This window comes from Mobula hypostoma, chromosome 16 (assembly GCF_963921235.1).
Source record: "Mobula hypostoma chromosome 16, sMobHyp1.1, whole genome shotgun sequence".
Classification (NCBI taxonomy): domain Eukaryota; kingdom Metazoa; phylum Chordata; class Chondrichthyes; order Myliobatiformes; family Myliobatidae; genus Mobula; species Mobula hypostoma.
In genome coordinates this window covers 69,012,145-69,032,862 of record NC_086112.1, presented here as the reverse complement: position 1 = coordinate 69,032,862, position 20,718 = coordinate 69,012,145, and the positions used below count along the sequence as shown (strand labels likewise).

Below are 20,718 nucleotides of genomic sequence, written 5' to 3'. Positions count from 1 at the left end.
CCAAGCGCATCTGTAGTTGTGAATTTCCCATGATTCAGGACATTTGCAAAGACAGGTGTGTAAAAAGGTCCCGTAGGATCACTGGGGACCCAAATCATCCTAACCACAATCTATTCCAGCTGCTACCATCTGGGAAACGGTACCACAGCGTAAAAGCCAGGACCAGTAGGCTCCGGGACAGCTTCTTCCACCAGGCCATCAGACTGATGAACTCGCGCTGATTTGAGTGTACTCTATATTACATTGACTGTTCCATTTATTATAAATTACTGTGATTGCACATTTAGACGGAGACGTAAAGATTTTTACTCATGTATGTGAAGGATGTAAAAAAATTAGTCAATTCAATTCCTTTGGGACAGATAACATTGGAACCAGAGGACACTAATGTACTGGGCAGGCATAGGCTTCAGTTACTTGGGGACTGTTTAAACACCTGAATGGAGAATAACATATATCGACATGAACCAATTATAGGCTTCAAAAATATAAACGTGGGTTGGAATAGGGTAAAAACATCAGTAGTACACTAAGGATGTCCTGTATAATTGCAAGAAGTATTAAAAATATAATTAACATTGTGTGCAAGTATGATATAATAACAATAACTGAAACCTGGCTGACCTCAAAGGATGGTGATGGATATAGTAGTAAAGGATATACTTGGGAATGATAGGCAAGATTGAAAAGGAGGAGTATTCATATACATAAAAATTTAAACGTGAAGCTGCTTATGATAGATGAATCAAGACTTAGTGAAGGTATCTGGGTGAGATTTAAAAGCTATATGGATATAGGAATAACAGGTGTATCTTACAGACTCTAAACGCTACAGAATATTAAAAAAGCAATTTGTGAGGGTGATGTTATAGTTATGATGACTTTATTTTCCCAAATATTGAGTGGGAGAACCCAGTGACTAACGGAATTACAGGAAAGTGAATTCACTGAGTTATTGAATGATTTCTTTTTGACTCACTATGTTAATGCATCAACAAGATGGGAGGCCTGTCTAGATCTGATATTCTGTAACAATCAGGGTAGAATTTTGAGTATGGAAGTTGTTGAGCCTTTAGGAACATGTGATCATAATATTGTTGGCCTCAATTTTTGGGAGAGTAAATCAGTCAAAACTAAAGTCATTAAATTGAATTTCAGAAAGGCAAAGTTTGTGCAGATGTGGCAAAGGCTTTGTAAGGTAAACTGGAAGGAACTGCTTGACATTGAGTCAGTTGAGGAACAATGGGGTCAATTTAAAGAGGTAATACACGCAGTGCAGGAAATATTCATAACTAAGTTTGGGAGAAGCAATGAAAAATGGATTTATTACATGGATGAATGAAGATGTACATAAAAAAATTATTGAAGAAAAGGCAGCTGTACAAGGAATACAGAAAAAATAGTAAAGGTGTTAACTGTAGGGCATATGAAAATCAGAGATCTTGTCAAGAGGTAAATTAGGATTGCCAAAAAGCAGGCTGAGAGAGAGATTGCTGATAATGGTAAGATGGACCCAAAGATTTTTTCAATACTTTCGTGTAAAAGGAAAGTTAAGGAGGAAGTTAAGTGCATTAGGAGTAAGTGGGTTGTTAAGTAATGCAGAGAAGGACATACTGGATACTCTCAACTCGTATTTTGCTAAAGTATTCACCTGCGAAGATGTTAGGAATATGCCAGTAATTGTAGAGAAAAATAAGGTTGTTTTAAGTAACTTAGAGATCTTAGAAAGTGAGGTCCATGTTCAGTTCAAAAGGCTGAAAGTTAATAAATCTCCAGGGCCAGACAACATGTATCCAAGGTCTGTGACTGATATATACATATGCATGCGCGCGCGCACACACACACACCCCACACACACACACACACCCCACACACACACACACACCACACACACACCCCACACACACCACACACACACCACACACACACCACACGCAGAAAGTCAGTGTGGGTTCAGAAAAGGGAAATCATGTTTTGCTAATATGCTGCAGTTCTATGAAGAGGCAACTAAAATTTATGATAACAATAGAATGATTGATATCATTTACTTGGACTTTCAGAATGCTTTAGACAAGTTTCCCCATGAGAGGTGAATAATCAAATTGTAGGAGATAGGGATTCAGGGTAAGGTGTGCGAATGAGTGCAGAATTGGCTCAACAGAAATCAGCAAGTTATGGTGAGAGGATTATTTTCACACCTAGAAATAGTTAAAAGTGGGGTTCTGCAGGAATCTTTTTCAGGGCCACTGCTGTTTTTAATTTATGTTAATGATTTGGATAAGCACATAACAAATAGAACTAGTAAAGTTTGCCACCAAATTACGAGGATGGGCTGATAACATTCAGGCAGCAGAATCAATATAGTTAGATATAAACAAAATCCAGATGTGGGCAGATGAATGGCAGATGAAATGTAATATAAGTAAATGTGAAGTATTACATACAGGAAGTAGAAATATTGTATATAAATATATAAGGGGGGGGTCTTGCGTTAGTGCATTTTATGAGAAGGATTTAGGCGTTCTGGTAGATTCATCACTAGACAATCATCTTGACAATCCTCAGAAGCGATTAGGAAGGCTAATAGAATGTTGGGCTACATAATGCGCTCAGTAGAGTTTAAAGTCAAGAGAAGCCTTCCTTAAGCTGTATAATGTGCTTGTGAGGCCACATCGTGAATTCTGTGTACAATTCTGGTCATATTATGAGAAAGATTTGAAAGCACTGGAGAAAGTCCACAGAAGGGCAACTTGACTCGTTCATGGTCTGCAGGGTTTGAGCTATGAAGGAAGATTGAAAGAATTTAGTATTTTTAAGCTTAAGTAGATGTAGAATGAGAGGAGACATGATTGGAAGTGTTTAAAATCATTAAAGATATAAGTAAGATGGATGCCAGCTGCTACTTCAAAACTAATCCATCAAAGGACGCAGAACCATAGGTGGAGACTGATTGAGGGGAGAGTTCAGACTACGTCAGGAAGCATTTCTTTACACAGCAAGTTGTGGACACATGGAGCAAACCTCCTGGTTGTGTAGTTGAGGGTATTAGCTTAGAGATTTTAAAATCTAAACTCGAAAGTTATTTCAACACGCTATGTGACTAGGAATTTGGTAAGCTTGTTGGGCTGAATGGCCTGTTCTTGTAAAAAAAACAACAACTTTCTAATGCTTCAAATAAACTTCCAGATTTCAGCTTTCCTGAATGGGTGTTAGTAATATGTTTGCTTTACAGAGCGATGTAGAAAGTTTAAAGATGGAGAATGATGAGCATAAAGAGGAGATCCGACAATTAAAACAACTCTTGGAAGAGAAAGAGAGGACTGAAAAATATTTCAAAATGGAAAATGACAAACAAAATGATGAAATCGAAGAACTGAAAAGGCTGAGAGATTGCTATGAAGAGAGGCGTGAAATTGAAGAGTTTGAATTCTTGGAAAAAGTTGTTGAGAAAGAAGAAAAGGTATTGAGCAAATATGTGCAGTGAATTTTGAAAATACTTGTGTTGGCTGGAGTATGTATCATGAAAGGCAATGACAGAAAAGTCCTTTTTTGTTAGCAAGTTTCCATTACTTTGTTTAATAAAAATTGTGCAAATTCGTTTACATGTTTGCTTTCTCTTTGCTTATGCACTTTGTATATTATGTAATGCACAAAGAGAGGATCACTTGCATGATTCCAGTGTCTGTTTATGAAAGTTGATATATTTTGGATTAATGTCAACAAAAGGTGGAATTTAGATAAGAAATTTAAATGGAATTTGAAGAAGATCATCTTTTTGATAGCTGGTTGTAGCCATTATTTCTAAAGCCATCTCTCCTTGATTTTTTTTTCAGGCACAGCAAAAGCATGAAATTGCAAAGTTAAAAGAACTGGTTCGCAATTCTGAGGTTTACAACCAGGAACTGGAGGCATGCTCATCTAAATTTAATCATTCCATTAAGAATTTTGCTCATTTCACGAAACTCAGAGCTTTGGTTGTTCTGTTTGTCTAAAATCATTTAAATAGTTGGATGTTTCGCCCATGTAACACAGCATTGGCTTTCTCTGCTGAGAAATATAACGTAAAGTAGTTGCAAAGTCTTGTGATATTCAGTTGTTTGTTTCCATGTGCTTTAATAAAACTCAGAATCAACAAATTATGACAGTAATCCTTGTTGAATCAACAAATTATGACAGTAATCCTTGTTAAATTGATAGATGATCCAAAGAATATTTGCTTCATAGATTTTGGATTGGTCACAAATTTAAGTCTGAATATTTTGTTTTATGGTCTTTGCACCTCTGAGATTCACCTCTGAGATCAATTCACCTCTGAGATCAAAACTTGTACAAAAGTAATAAAAGCCTGTCTCCTATCTCCTATTAGATTCACACTGTCTCATCAAGATTCCTCTATCGCCTGCTAGCTCCAACTCTTCCCCTTCCCTCTACTCTTTTACTTTGGCTTCTCCCCCATTTCTTTCCATTCCTGATGAAGGATCTCTGCCTGAAATGTTGGCTGTTCATTTTGCTTCCTGGATGCTGCCTGACTTGCTGTGATCCTTGACCATTTTCTGTGTTTTGAACTGGATTCCAGCATCTCCAGTCTCTGTCTTAGTGTTGAAGGCCTTACCTTGCGATTAACATTCTCAAAAAAAAAACCCATAATTTTGTTTATCTTGAAATTTAGTTGTGATGTTGGTGATGCATGTGTTGTAATGAACAGGTGCTGTAATGGGAATTTCAATTTCTTAATAGGCTGAACTGATGACCAAAACTGACCAATTGAAAGAACAGCAGCAGAAACTTCTCGTTCTTCAAAAGCGACTGGATGAACTAAGAGAGTTGTCAGATGGCCAAACGGATCTTGAGACATTAATAGATCAGGTATTGTGATAGTTGATGTGATATCTACTTGCTCCAAGCTGATTTTATTTGGCTTATTACATTTCTGAGGTTCCTTGTTGATAATAGAACTTTACTTGGTTGAGTATTGTACACAGTAAATATTTAGCTGCAATACCTTGTCAGTACAGCAGAGCATAACATTAAAATAGTACAGGTTGATTGGAAGGTTTCTCTACAATTCAATAAAAATCATGATTTTCTGCACTTCGTATAGTTCTCCCTTCTTATTTCCATAACCTTGGATTCTAATATCTAACAGTTCTTTAATACATTGAAAGTATTTCAAAGCTCAGCTCTCTCTTGGATAGAGAATTCTGAAAATTATATCATCCAAAGTAACGGAATTTCTCCTCTGTCCTAAATGGCTATCATCTTTTGCTGCTGGTTTTAGATTCACTGCTAGCAAAACCTTGATCTTGGTAAAATTCCTAGTACGCTTTCTCCCTTTTAGAATATCAATAGCACGTTAAGGCCATCCTGAGCTCCAAATTGCATGTTACTTCAGTTCCTCTTCCTAGTCCTGCTGAGTCCTATCCATCCTCCTCTTCTTTCTCCACTGCTGCGCTGAAGCCCAATGAAACTTAGAGGAACCAACCTACTGTATTCCATTTCAGTAGTCTTTAACCCAAAGGCATGGGCGTTGAGTTTTCCCATTTTAGATAATCGTTCTCTGTCGTGAGTTTTCCTCTCCCCCCCCCCCGACCCCTTTTGATCCAGTGCTCCTACTTTTGTCCCCTTTCCCACTTTCCTCTACCTCTCCTGGTTCTATCCACCTGCTGCACATAATTCACCTGCAGATTTCCACCGCCCCCCGCTCGCTGCAATAAACTTTTGAGGTTCCATCTGCTTCTGTCCTAATGGTTCCAGTTATCACCTCCTTATCAGATTCCAGCATTTGGTAGTCCTTTGTGTTCCTGCTTATTTCTCTCCAGCAGTTGTCTCCAACCTTCACATTCCCCTCATCCCACCTTGTTCAATCTGATTCTCAGTTTTTTTTTCTTAGTTTGCCTCCTTCTATTATCCACCTATCACTGTCTGCCCACTCCATTCCCCCAACACGGCACGACCTGCTCATCATCTTTGTACCCTCTTTGGTCCACCATTTCCTCAGGCTTCCAACTCGGTGCTTCCTCTCTCCTCTGTATACTGGCCATCTAGACTCTTAGTACGGACATCAGGTTACAACCTGAAACATTAGCCATTCTTTCCTCATATGCCATCTCCTCTCCTCAGTCTCTGCAATAACCATCAGGTCATACATGTTTATTTATATTGCTGTGGGAATCCAAATGACAGCTCTCATCTTGCTTCATTTTAATTTGGCTGTAGTTTCTGGTGCATCCTTGTGCTTTACTCCTTTCTGATGCACTCTGATTATGGTTATTCTTGTCACTGTCCTGCTCAGTTTTGCTTTTTTTTTCATTTCCCTTTGCAAGTTGTCTGATTTTAAACCCCATCTCCTCAACCAATATGAAAGTGTAGACTTTGTCTTTTGAATCTAGCTTCAGCATTCCAGCTCTTGGTCAAATTTTGTTAATTACTGCAGTAAAATTTTGCTCTACACTAATATTTACTTTGTGTTGGAAACGGATTAATAATAGTTTAAATCATGCATTTTCTTTTGCTTTCTGCTGGCATGATTTCAGAACAAACATCTACAACAGTCATTGAACGATGCAGAAGTTGTGACCTGTGATGCAAAGAAAAAGTCTGCTATTCTGAGGAGTGAAAATTTGGAGCTCAAAGAAACCATGGTAATGAAATAAAATCAGTGCAGCACATTGCCAGATGAATTAATATGCTGTCAATAATCAAGTGATTCATTTTCATTTGGTTTTCTCCATACTTATAATGAAATAGAGAAAATAATAGATGTAAAATGTGGAGAGGTTGAAGAAAGTAGGGTATTAAAGAGTGCTGGACAAAAGTCAGTAATGAATGTAAGAGAAGATGGGGGGGTAAGGTGGAAGCTGAGTCAATGTAAAAGAGGAAATTGGAAGAGGTGAAGAACAGAAGCAAGAGATTTAATATGTAGTAATGGAGGGTGAGAAAGATTGTAAGTAGTTTAGGTGGAAATTGGTATGAGTCAGGCTAATGAGTTGAAAAAAGATTACAATTTTTAAATTTAGTTTCGAACACTACATGCTATTATAAGTTTAAAAATTCCAAACATATAACCATATACTTTATATTAAAAATAGAACTGGAATAAAACAGCAGCAATCTGCTAGAGGGACCATTAAGAAATCCCAGGGACTTGACATTTTGATTATCATGTGGTGAAAGAATATGGCATACTCGCCTTTACTGATCAGAGCTCTGAGTATAAAAGTCAGGAAATGGTGCAACTGCATTGCAGGAAGGATTCCGAAGAAAGTACAGAAGAGGTTTAACAGGATGTTGTCTGATTAGCAAGTGTTAGCTATAAGGAATGGCTGACAAACTTGGATTGTTCTCTGGAGCGATGGGGATGCACTGAGGGGTAACCTGATAGAAGTATATCCTGGGTTGTAAAAGTGATTACCCTTTGCGCACTTCCACAGCCAATTAAGTAATTTTGGAATGCTCTGTGATTGATGTAAATGCAAAACAGAGTCATTTAGGATGAAGTAGTTATATTACATGTATCTTTAGATTCACCATCTTTTTTGCCATACTAATTTAAAACAAATAGTTTTTTAGAATTTAAAAATTGCTAACTGTTGTGGGTTAGGAAAGTGATTATAGTAACATATGGTTATAGACTTCATGGTATGTATATTATTTCTGAAGACATGAAAAAATCAAAATATCTGATGCCAGTTTTAAGTTATTTCCGAAGTGAAATAATGATGACCTAATATAAATTTCAATTTTAATTCTGTTTTTCTTTTCCTTTTAACCTGTATCAACTGAAGAATGAAATGACAATGAAATATCAACAGATGGAAAAAGATGTCCAGTTGTACTGCAAAAAGCTAGATACTGAACAGTCACGCTACAAGCAAATGCAATCTGATTTGCAGAAAGAATTGAAATCTGTTTACAGTGAAAATGTCAAACTGATATCTCTTCTGGATGGGAAAGTTCCTAAAGGTACTGTTCTGTCATGTAGTATTTGGCATTTAAAGAAAATATTTGGCTATGGTTAACAGGATTGGAGTGGAGATTCTCAAACTTCTGGATGGAGAAAAGAAATTCCTCCTCCCATTGTAAATAGGGATCCACTTATTCTGGGAATACATTCAGTGGCAACTTTATAAGGTACAGGAGTGGAGCCCATTGTGGTATTCTGCTGCTGTAGCCCATCTACTTCAAGGTTTGATATATTGTACATTCAGAGATTCTGTTGTTTGAGTTACTGTTAGCTTGACCAAGTCTGGCGCCTCTCATTATCAAGGCATTTTCACCTACAGAGCTGCTGCTCACTGAATCTGTTTTCTTTTTCGCACTATTCTCTGTAAACTTGAAAGACTGTGTGTGAAAATCCCAGGAGATTAGCAGTTTCTGAAGTACTCAGACAACCCCATCTGACTCCAACAATCAATCCACAGTGAAAATCACTTAGTTCACATTTTTAAATTTATTTTTATCTTATTGCGATACAGTTTGGAATGGGCCTTTGTGGTTTTTCGAGTCACACTACCCAGCAATTCCTGATTTAATCCTAACTTAATCATGGGACGATTTACAGTAACCAACCAGACTGCCAACTAATACGTCTTCGGATGGTGGGAAGAAACCAGAAAAGCCAAAGCATACTCTGTTAATTTAAGTGTTGAATAGTTTGCTGTTCCAAAGCTATGTGGGTCTCAGTCTGTCTTTGTCAAGAGAATGTCCCTTTAAATTGTGAGAAAAGTAAAAATGTCATGAGATTTGTTCACAGTGGTCATTGTTTAAAATTCTAATCTCTAGTTGAGGTTGGAGTGGATGAAACTGCTGAGATGGTTCAAAATCAAACTTTTTTTGGCAGCAGTCATCACCTAGGTCTTGAGAATGAGGGAAAAAGAGGATGTTATTCTACAAGCTTAATGCAGAAACTAGAACATCTTAACATATTTAAGTTATGTTAAGACCACAAGACCATAAGGTATAGGAGCAGAACTAGGCTATTCAGCCCATCGAGTCTGCTCCGCCATATAATTGTGGCTGATCCAATTCTTCCAATCAGCCCAACTCTCCTGCCTTCTCCCCATATCCTTTGATTCCCTGGCTAATCAAGAACCTACCTCTACCTTAAATACACCCAATGACTTGGCCCTCAGAGCCACTCGTGCTGACAAATTCCACAGATTTACCACCCTCTGACTAAAGTAATTTCTCTGCATCTCTGTTCTAAATGGGCGTGCTTCAATCCTTAAGTCGTGCCTTCCTGTCCTAGAATCCCCTACCATGGGAAATAACTTTGCCATATCTAATCTCTTCAGGCCTTTGAACAGTCTAAATGTTTCTGAGATTTCCCCACCCCCCCGCCCCCAAACTCCGGGGAATACAGCCCAAGAGCTGCCAGGGGTTCCTTGTACAGTAACCCTTTCATTCCTGGAATCATTCTCGTGAATCTTCTCCGAACCCTGTCCAATGTCAGTATATCCTTTTTAAAATAAGGAGCCCAAAATTGCACACAATACTCCGTGTGGTCTCACGAGTGCCTTATAGAACCTCAACATCACATACTTGCTCTTATATTCTATACCTCTGGAAATGAATGCCAAAATTGCATTCGCCGCCTTCACCACTGACTCAACTTGGAGGTTGACCTTTAGGGTATCCTGCACTAGGGCTCCCAAGTCCCTTTTCATCTCTGCATTTTGAATTCTCTCCACATCTAAGTAATAGTCTGCCCGTTTATTTCTTCCACCAAAGTGCATGACCATACACTTTCCAACGTTGTATTTCATTTGCCACTTCTTTGCCCATTCCCCTAAACTATCTAAGTCTCTCTGTTTCCTCAACACTACCTGCTCCTCCATCTATCTTGGTATGATCAGCGAATTTAACCACAAATCCATTAATCCCATAGTCCAAATCATTGACATATATTGTATAAAGCAGCGGTCACAACACCGACCCCTTTGGAACTCCACTGGTAACTGGCAGCCAGCCAGAATAGGATCCCTTTATTCCTACTCTGTTTTCTGCCAACCAGCCGATGCTCCACCCATGCTAGTAACTTCCCTGTAATTCCATGGGCTCTTGTTAAGCAACCTTGTGTGCAGCATCCTGTCAAAAGCCTTCAAAAATCCAAGTACACCATATCCACTGCATCTCCTTTGTCTACCCTGCTTGTAATTTCCTCAAAAAATTGCAGTAGCTTTGTCAGGCAGGATTTTCCTTTAAGGAAACCATGTTGGCTTTGGCCTATCTTGTCATGTGCCTCCAGGTACTCTGTAATTTCATCCCTAACTATCGATTCCAACAACTTTCCAACCACTGATGTCAGGCTAACAAGTCTATAGTTTCCTTTCTGCTACCTCCTACCCTTAAATAGTGGAGTAACGTTTGCAATCTTCCAGTCGTCTGGTACAATGCCAGAATCTATTGATTCTTGAAAGATCATCATCAATGCCTCCGCAATCTCTCCAGCTACTTCCTTCAGAACCCGAGGCTGCATTCCATCAGGTCCAGGAGATTTATCCACCCTCAGACCATTAAGCTTCCTGAGCACCTTCTCAGTCATAATTTTCACTGTACAAACTTCACTTCCCTGACACTCTTGAATGTCCAGTATACTGAAGACGTCTTCCATTGTGAAGACTGATGCAAAATACGCTTTCAGTTCCTCTGCCATCTCTGCATCTCTCATCACAATATCTCCAGTGTCATTTTGTATTAGTCCTATATCTACCCTCAACTCTTTTACCCTTTATATACTTAAAGCTTTTAGTATCTTTGACATTAGTCGCCAGCTTCCTTTCATAATTCACCTTTTCCTTCCTAATGACCTTCTTAGTTTCCTTCAAGTTTTTAAAAGCTTCCCAATCCTCTATCTTCCCATTGGTTTTGGTTTCCTTGTATGCCCTCTCTTTTGCTTTTACTTTGGCTCTGACTTCACTTGTCAGTCACGGTAGTGTCCTTTTTTCCATTCAAAATTTTCTTCTTATTTGGAATATATCTGTCTTGCACTTCTCTCATTTTTCGTAGAAACTGCAGCCATTGCTACTCTGCTGTCCTTCCTGCTAGTCTCCCTTTCCAGCCAACCTTGGCCAGTTCCCCTCTCATGCCATTGCAATTTCCTTTATTTCATTGGAATACCGACATGTTGGAATTTAGTTTCTCCTTCTCAGATTTCAAAGTGAACTCGATCATATTGTGATCACTGTTCCCTAAGGATTCCTTAACTTTAAGCCCTCTTGTCATTTCCGGATCATTGCACAGCAGCCAATCCAGCACAACTGATCCCCTAGTGGGCTCAACAATGAGCTGTTCTAAAAAGCCATCCCTCGAACATTCTACAAATTCTCTCGAGGTCTTGTACTGACCTGGTATTCCCAATCCACTTTCATGTTAAACTCTCCACAATTATCATGACATTGCTCTTCTGACACGCCTTTTCTATCTCCTGCAGTAATTTGTGATCTGCATCCCGGCTGCTGTTTGGAGGCCTGTATACAACTGCCATTTAGAGTCCTTCTACCCTTGCCATTTCTTTACTCAACCCATAGTCATCCTATGTCATGGATCCTATGTATTCCTTTTCTAATGATTTAATATTTCTTGTACACAGGGCCACACCACCCCCTCTGCCTACTAACCTATCTTTCCGATATACTGTATGTCCTTGGACGTTCAGCTCCCAATGGCAGCCATCCTTTAGCCAAGTTTCAGAGATGGCCACAACGTCGTACTTGCCAATCTATAGCTGAATTTCAAGATTGTACATTTTATTTCTTATGCTGCATGCATTCATATATAACAATTTCAGTCCAGTATTTGTTGCTTTCTGTTTTAATTGCACCATGCCTCTATTGCCCTGTAATTCATCCCACTGGCTGTGATGATTCCTCATCTCCTCCCTGTCCTTTCTATCATCTCTGTTGCACACTATCTTTGATTTATTTCTGATTTCTCTTTCCTCAGCCCTATCAGTCCAGTTCCCATCCCCCTGCCAAATTAGTTTAAACCCTCCTGAACAGTTCTATTAAACCTGCCTGCTAGGATATTGGACCCCTTTGGGTTCAGGTGTAACCCGTTCTTTTTGTACAGGTCGTACCTCTCCCAGAAGAAGTCTCAATGATCCAGGAACCTGAAGCCCTGCCCCCTACACCAGTCTCTCAGCCACACATTAATATGCCTGATCATGCTATTTTTGCACTCGTTAGCACGTGACACGGGCAACAATCCTGAGATTACTACCCTGGAGGTCCTGCTTCCTACCCAACTCCCTGAATTCTCTCTTCAGGAGGACCTCCTCCCTTTTTTTTTAAACCTACGTCATTGGTACCAACATGTACCAAGACTTCTGGCTGTTCACCTTCTTCCTTGAGAATACTCTGCACCCGATCTGAGACATCCCGTACCCTGGCACTGGGAGGCAACACACTATGCTGGTATCTCTGTCAGGCTGACAGAACCTCCTGTTTGTTCCCCTCACTATGGAATCCCCTATGACTACAGTACTGCATTCTTCATCTTCTCTCCCTTCTGCACCACGGAAGTTAATGCATATGAGAAGATTTTAATATTTTTAAAAAATCATTATGTTAAACTGTAAAGCAGGTTATTTTTTTGTGATTGACTTAGATGTATTGGATCGTGTTCACCTGGAAAAGAGCATTGCTGATCTTAATCAGCAGTTGGAGAAAGCGAAAAATGAAAACATCAGTCTGCAACAAGAAGTGACCTTTTTATCTCAAAACAATTTGTTGCCAGAGAAAATAGATGAATTAGAAAAACAGGTAAAGCATTTTCTATAGCTAAACATTCCCTCTTTACCTGTTGCCTGTATACTGGGGCGAAAAAAATATTTGGAAGGGTATCTCATCCTTCATGTCAGAAAACCCAGTGAGTTTTGAATTGCAACGACTATTATTTTGGTAACTATTGTTTTTTTTTTTAAAACTGTCATATGCCATTAGAAAAATATAATTCCTTAGGCAGTCCTGGATAACATTTCTTAAATTATTTTTCTTTTACTTCCTTCCCACCCCATTTCAAAAACTTGTTGATATAATTTCACTTCTTCCTGTGAGCTATTTGTGTAATCCACCTTTTCCTTTTTGAGTTATTTTACTATTTTAATGTGACTAACATTTTGTGATTTAGTTTATATCTCTTGGATTGTACTTTTTGCTACTGTTGTGCAGTCAACTTTTGCTTTTCAACTTGCAGATTCCACCTGAAGTTTATTTGGGAGTATTTTCTTAAACATTTGGAAAAAATCTGTCAATGTAATGTCACTAACTTCTTTTGCTCTTTAATCAGACAAATTGACTATATTGAGGTATTTAAACATTCTAAGTTCCAGTAGTGATTGTGGGTGTGTAAAAGATAGACATGCATTTAGAAAATTGTGAATTTGGAATACAGATGACCTTGCAGAGCTGGAAGGAAGTCAGTGGTCATTGATTTAACTATGATTTGAGTTCCATTTGATGCGTAACTGGAAATGGAGGTAGCCAGCCTTAAATTGCAGGAGGCAGATACCAGGGTGACTGTCAGGAGAAGGAAAGGGAATAGGCAGCCAGTGCAAAGTACCCCTGTGGCTGTTCCCCTCAGTAATAAGTATATCTCTTTGGATGATGTTGGAGGAGAAGGAGGGGTTGACCTACCCGAGAGAAGCCATGGTGGGCAGGTTTCTGCCACAGAGACTGGCTCTGTGGCTCAGAAGGGAAGGGGAGCGAAGAGGAGAGCAGTAGTGGTTGGAGGATTTCATAGTTATAGGTACAGATAGGAGCTTCTATGTTTGTGAAAAAGAAACACAGATCTCTTTTTGCCTCCCAGGTGCCAGGGTCAGGGATGTCTTGGATCAGGTTAACAGCATTCTAAATGGGAAATGTGAGCAGTTGGAAGACAAGCTATATATTGGTACCAATGATATAGTTAGGAAAAGGGGGGGGGGGGGGGAGGTCCTGAGGAGAGAATATTGGGACTTAGCTGAAAAGCAAGATTGTGGAGACGTCAGAAATGATCTCTAAGGATTCACTGGGTTAGTTCCAGAGGGCTGTAAAATTGCAAAAGTCACTTCACTCTTTAAGATGATAGAGGCAGAAGAAAGGATATTATTGATTTGTTAGCCTGACTTCAGTGGTTGGGAAGATGATGGAGTCCATTATTAAGGATGAGGTTTCAAGACACTTGGAGGCACATGATAAAATAAGCCAAAGTTAGCATGGTTTCCTTAGTGGAAATCTTGTCTGACAAATCTGTTGGAATTCTTTGAGGAGCTAAGAGACAGAATGGACGAAGGAATGAGTGGATGTTGTTTATTTGGATTTTCAGAAGGCCTTTTGACAAGGTGCTGCACATGAGGCTGCTTAACAAGACAGCCCATGGTATTACTACAAAACATTAGCATAGAAAGAAGACTTTGGCGGATTGGCAAGAGGTAAAGTGTGTGTATAAAGATGGACATGCATTTAGAAAATTGTGATTGGCTGCTGGTGACTTGCGCTGTTTCACAGGGATTGCTGTTGAGACCACTTCTTTTCACGTTATACATCAATGATTTGGAAGACAACAAAGTTTATAGATGATCTGAAGATAGATGGAGGGACAGGTAGTGTTGAAGCAGGGTGTCTGCAGGAGGACTTGGACAGATTAGGAGAAATGGCAAAGAAGTGACAGATGGAATATAGTGCATGGTGCAAGTGTATGGTTGTGCACTTTGGTACAAGTACTCAAGGCATGGACTATTTTCTAAATGGGGAGAAAGTTCAAAAATGCTTGTGCAGGATTCCCTGAAGGTTAACTTGCAGGTTAAGTCGATGGTAGGAAAGGCAAACACAATGTTAGCATTAATTTTGAGAGGATTAGAATATAAAAGCAAGGATGTATTGCTGAGTCTTTATAAGGCATTGGTCAGACTACATCTGAAGTACTGTGAGCAATTTTGGCCCCTTGTTTAAGAAAATATGTGCTGTCATTGGAGAGTGTCCAGAGGAGGTTCGGAGAATGATTACTGGAATGAAAGGATTGACATATGAGGAGTGTTTGATGCCTCTGGGCATGTACTCATTGGAATTTGGACAAATGGGAGAATCTCATTGAAATCTATCAAATATTGAAAGGTCTGAGTAGTGTATGTGTGGGGAATATAGTGGAGTGGTCGTGGATTAGTGTACAAATGAGTGCAGATGGTCAGTGGGCTGAAGCCTGTTTCTGTGTTGTATCTCTGATTCTATAGCTCACAAGTTTTGATATTAAAATCTTGGAATGCAGTAGCATGATTAAAAACTTTGCAACAAAGATAATCTTCTGTTGATGTCACTTGGCAAGTGAAGGCTCTGGACTACAAAAAAAGGCTAGAGAAATTTGGAGGTGAAATGGAGTGTAAAGAAAAGTTTATAGTAATGTGGCTACCAATGATGTGGGAGAAAGTTCACCTGCAATAAATGTGCATCTAGGTCTTAAAGTTAACAGAAGAACGGAATGGTGTCACCTCTGAACGTGATAACTTATTAGTTGGCAAAGAAGAAAATGATAACCAACTTGCAAACTTGCGGGGAGAAGTATCACTGATTGTTCAAGAAAGGGACAAACTCCAAGAAGCAGTGAACAGCCTTCAAAATGAGAGGATTCATCAGGAAAATTTGAACGCTGAACAGCAGGTAAAACAAAAGCACTGAGGTTGTTAAAAGTCCCTTTTAAACAGCTCATCAGGGATCCTTATGCATTCTTTCTAAGGGAATTAAGAATATTTTTTTCGACAGAGTCGTCCTTCCTTGATGCATTGGAAGTTGCAGCAAGTAATATATGTTTCCCACCTCTGTATTTTAAAAAGTAAAAATAAATCATTTCCCTGCTAAGTAAACTCATCTCTGAGCTTGGTGTGAACCTGATGTGTCCTTGGCTAGCTTGTTAATGACTTGTAATTGATATTTTTGTTTCCTTCCTACTAATTATAATGTAGGCTACAATATTGTAGTTGATTTGTAAATTAATTGTTGTTCAAGTTCCATGAATGGTGTAGACTTTTTGCCCATGCTGAATATATTATAGATTAGTTCAAAAAGGCAAGTTCTAAATCTATTAATACATGGATTAACTTTTTAAACACTTTTTTGTTGAGATATGATGACATAACATAATGCATGTTGGCATAGTAATTTAGCACTCTGCTCACATTTCAAGAAAACAGGGTTGAAATGGAAACTGGTATTTTTGCACCATTATTGAAACCTAACACGATTGCTCCCATATTTCCTTGTGCTTTCTACAGAAAGAAATACAATGTAGAATGGAAAGTTTCAAAACAGAATTGGAATTGTACTGCAGACAACTTGAAGAAGAGAGAGCTAAATGTTCACAACTTCAGCATAACATTGAAGACAAGGAAGGGAAAGTTAAAGAGCTGGAACAACAGCTAACACATGAGATTGTAAAGCAAAATGAAATAAGTGAGATTAATAATATTTTATCAATTGTTCTGGTTGTATTTATTTTAACTTTGGATCCTGTTAATCAAATCAATACAGAAATTAATAGTTTTGAAAATTTTACATTTACCAATAAATGAAGTCAATTAATACTTAAGAAAATTATCATTGATTGAGGTGGTAAGTGAGGTTCACAATTTGTCCCTAGTATCTGAAGAACATTATGCTTTCTGAGAGTCATTGATTTAAATTTTAAAGATTTTCTAATGGCAAAAGTTTAATTATAGATGTTAAGATGATTTCTTGTCACTACCCTTTTCTACAGTTCTAATTTGAAATAAATGTTAGTTGAGTCTCACTGAGAGCTGTAGCTTGCTAAGTGATTTAAAAGTTTGACTGCATTGGTCAAAAAGGAATAGAAATTGGCCCATGTTGCAAGCTGAGCTTGCTTGGTTCAAAGCTGGTTGGAAACAATTGTTGCTGTATGTCGGTCCAAGTGCCTGGTCAATCTTGTGCTCTAACTGGCGTTGTTTGTTCAGGATTGTAGCCAGGGCAAAAGTAGAATGCACATGGGAGAGCTGATTCAACTGGGCACAAGTAACCATAGGAAGGAATTGGGGTAGTTCTCTTGTCCTGACAGCCTCCAATTCCTCTAGCATCAGACTGAGTTGCAGATGTAGATAATTACTTTTGATTCTGAATCATGTGATTAAAAGGGACTTAATTCCTTGTTTAATATTTCATTTCTGAATCTCAACTCCATGGCATTGAGCTCAATTTAACAACCCACTATAGCGGTGTGATGTGCTCTATTTTCTGTTGCACAGAAGTTACGTGCCAACACAAGTAGTAGACATGTATTCAGGTACAAATGATTTTATGCTAAAGCTAGAGGTACAAGCTAAGTTCAGATTCAAGTAGAGATACTGTCTCTTTGACAAACCCGCCATTAGTAATCATTAAAGAGGAAGATGTTCAATTAATGAAGTCACCTCTTTAACCTAAACTATTTCAGCAAAATTATTACTGGCATTTTTTCTCCTGCTTTTCTTTATTGTTCAATTTACATAATTATGGAATAGAGTAATGTATTTACACCAACAATCTATTGTACCTAAACAAATCAAAGATATTAATGTAACAGTGAATCACTGTTTTCCAAATGTGCAGCAGCAATGGAGCATGTAGCAGATTTTTTTGTTATTTGTTACTTTCATTAGAATGGAAAATCACAAAGTTAATATAGAGTATGCTATATGGGCATATTTTTGTCTTTGGAAATGCAGTCTGTTATTGTTTGCTTCCCTTTTACTAGATGATAAACTTTCTAAAGCATCAGAAGATATTAAATTACTTAATGAAGTGAAAGAAGAGCTGATGACTAAATTACAAGTTTTAACAGAAGACAATGAAGAACGAGCACTGTCGCAACCCAAGTCCCAAAAGATTAATCAAGTAATGTTAATATGTTACAAACTTCCTGTATGTTTTTCAGCTATGAATGTGACTAAATTGAGATTTTACTTTAAAAATGTGGGGTTGATTAATGTTTCGGTAAAGTTATTTTATTTCTGTTGGAAGTATACAGAAATTTTTTTTAGGTTAATGGTTAAATTAAAGATAAATTTCACATTCTAGTAATTGAATTAATTTCCTGACTGAACTGATTGCTGAAGAGATAGATTCTTATAATCCTACATTAGCATGAAAGTCAAGAACAAATGTTGTCTTTTAGGTGCACAGATTTAAAGAGCATAAATAAAGAAAAAATATTCGGATGTGATTTTGATCCTATTAAATTGCAGTCTGATTATGCTTATTTACTATTTAAATGTATAAATTCTAAATCTGCTGGTTGAAAAATGAGTAGTTGATGTACAGTATTTTTTTCCTGCTGGGACTAAGTTGGGGTTTTACAGCATTATTTAAAGTGTAGATGAATCTTAGTGTTCTTGCTGCCAAAACATATTTCAAACTTTTTAGTTATTTTCTGTTGGTGTGAAGTGAGTTTCCTATTCTGGTGTTCTTGTTAATGTGCAAAAGTGATCAATGAAATGTCTATATTTGTTACCAAATATTTGAAGAATGGTGTTTGAAATTTTATACTTTGTGACTAGGATGAAGACCTTCTAAATGTGAGTAGTGCGGTTGAAACAACTGTGATAAAGAATTTAACTGAACAGCTTCTCATACTTGAGGAAAATTGCAAGACTATCAGTGAAGAGAAAGAGAACCTGTGTAAAGAATTGTTGGGTCTTCAGACTGAAAGGGATCAATTGAAATGTGATCTTCAAGAGAATATTGAAATGGTAATTTAAATTGGTTTATTATTGTCACATATACCTCAGTACAGTGACAAACTTGGGTTTGCATGCCATTCATTTTATCACATTGCTGCACCGAGGTAGTGCTAGAAAATAAAATGCTAAATAGAGTTTCGGTTGCACAGAAAGTACAGGGTAGATTGTTGAAAGGTTCATTTATTATCAAAGTTTGTATCCATATACAACTCTGAAATTCATCTTCTCCAGATAGCCTCAAAGCAAAGAAAGAACATGAAAGTCATTCAGAGGGAAATATCAAACCTACCTTCCCGCCCCAGCACAAAAACCTAACAGAACACAAATGTACATTAACTCCCAAACCCCCTTCCCTCACACAACAGGATGAATGGCTGATAAAAGACACAGAATATTTTAAAAAAACCTAAGTCTGGAAAAAGTCCATGGTCCATAACTGCAATAGTCCAATCCATAAACACAGAACCATGATGCCACCCTCCAATATCACTGACAGTCATCGAAAGAGAGGTACACCACATGAAGCAGAGGCCTACCCGCCAACCACATAGCGATAGGCCACTCACAGACTGCTCAGCAGCGATCAAAAGGAAGGCCGTTGGTGCTGAACGATTACTCTCCTTTCACATTCACCTCTGTCTCAATCTTCCTTGACACTTTAATTGGTGATTAATGGTTGCTTTAATCAGTGAAATGTAGTTGAACATCCGCTCACACCCCATCTTGGAAGTTTCTTTGCCTCGAGGCTGTCTGAGTATGTGCTCGTTTTCCGGAATCTTCTCGGAGACAGCAAAGTGCTGGATCACTCAATCGATCTCCAAACTGTAAATTGCTGGCTCTAGCAGTCCCATCCCAGAAATAGATTTAAAGTGTAAAAAAAGTAAAAAGACATTTTTGTAGTCTTGCAAACACGAGGAAATCTGCAGATGCTGGAATTTCAAGCAACACACATAAAAGTTGCTGATGAACGCAGCAGGCCAGGCAGCATCTACAGATGAAGGGTCTCGGCCCGAAACGTCGACTGTACCTCTTCCAGTAGATGCTGCCTGGCCTGCTGCGTTCACCAGCAACTTTTATGTGGGATTTTCATAGTCTATCTGGAAGATGTCAACCAAGGGAGTGTTGTACGCTGGTGTCATTGTGAGGTCAAGAGTTCATCTTGAGCTACAAGACCATTCAGTACTCTTACAGGGTAGAATTTGTGCCTGAGCCTGGTACTATGTGCATTCAGGCTTATGTATTATGTATTCTTCTGTCCAGTGGGAGTTGGAGAAAATAGAAATATTGGGATCTTTGATTATGTTCACTACTGTATTGAGGCAGTGAAAAGTGTAGACTGAGTCAATGAAGAGGAGGCTGGTTTCCATGTGTTCTGAGCTGTGTCCACACACTTTGCAATTTCTTGCAGTCCCAGATAGAGCAGTTGCCATAATAAGCCATGATGCATCTGGATATGATGGTCACTGAGACTTCTATCATTCAACAGATTGTAATCTTAATATTTATTAATTTTATTAATCTTGTATCTTAATGTTATATTAATATTATAATATAGATATTAATAGTATCTATATGGTACAATGCTGTTTGACACACTCACATTTTCAGACTTAGTTTTATCATGCAAGTACTTTGAAGTGAGACCGATGATCCATCCAAATAATGTTTTAACACTTTCTTCTTTCACTTAAAGTTCATGATTTTATTTGTTCCATTGTGAGTATTTTCACGTTATCAATATCCACAAAAATATTCATAGGTCAGGGTTCGCAGTATATCAAATATTTGTTCAGTGTTACACGCCTTCAGAGTGTGCTGAGTGACGAAAATTCACAATATCAATTCAATTTACTTTTGTTTTTTAAACTTGGATGTAGCAACGACATTTCTATAGATAGAAAAAAGTAGCTACAAAAAAGTTAGTCCTGACGAAGGGTCTCAGCCTGAAACATCGACTGCACCTCTTCCTAGAGATGCTGCCTGGCCTGCTGCGTTCTACAATGTGTGTTGCTACAAAA

The 20,718-nt window shown here is 38.2% G+C and overlaps 1 protein-coding gene across 3 annotated transcripts in view; it reads left to right on the top strand.

Annotated features, from left to right (window-relative positions):
• The window catches only part of LOC134357473 (centromere-associated protein E-like), a 158,802-nt gene that overhangs the window by 62,879 nt on the left and 75,205 nt on the right, over positions 1 to 20,718 (top strand). For all 3 annotated transcript variants that reach the window (XM_063069091.1, XM_063069090.1, XM_063069089.1), the window contains exons 17-26: positions 3,233 to 3,460; positions 3,834 to 3,908; positions 4,738 to 4,866; positions 6,534 to 6,641; positions 7,785 to 7,962; positions 12,607 to 12,761; positions 15,429 to 15,632; positions 16,244 to 16,421; positions 17,716 to 17,855; positions 18,518 to 18,709. In XM_063069091.1, coding sequence (XP_062925161.1) covers positions 3,233 to 3,460; positions 3,834 to 3,908; positions 4,738 to 4,866; positions 6,534 to 6,641; positions 7,785 to 7,962; positions 12,607 to 12,761; positions 15,429 to 15,632; positions 16,244 to 16,421; positions 17,716 to 17,855; positions 18,518 to 18,709 — 1,587 coding nt within the window. The remainder of the gene's footprint in view (positions 1 to 3,232; positions 3,461 to 3,833; positions 3,909 to 4,737; positions 4,867 to 6,533; positions 6,642 to 7,784; positions 7,963 to 12,606; positions 12,762 to 15,428; positions 15,633 to 16,243; positions 16,422 to 17,715; positions 17,856 to 18,517; positions 18,710 to 20,718) is intronic.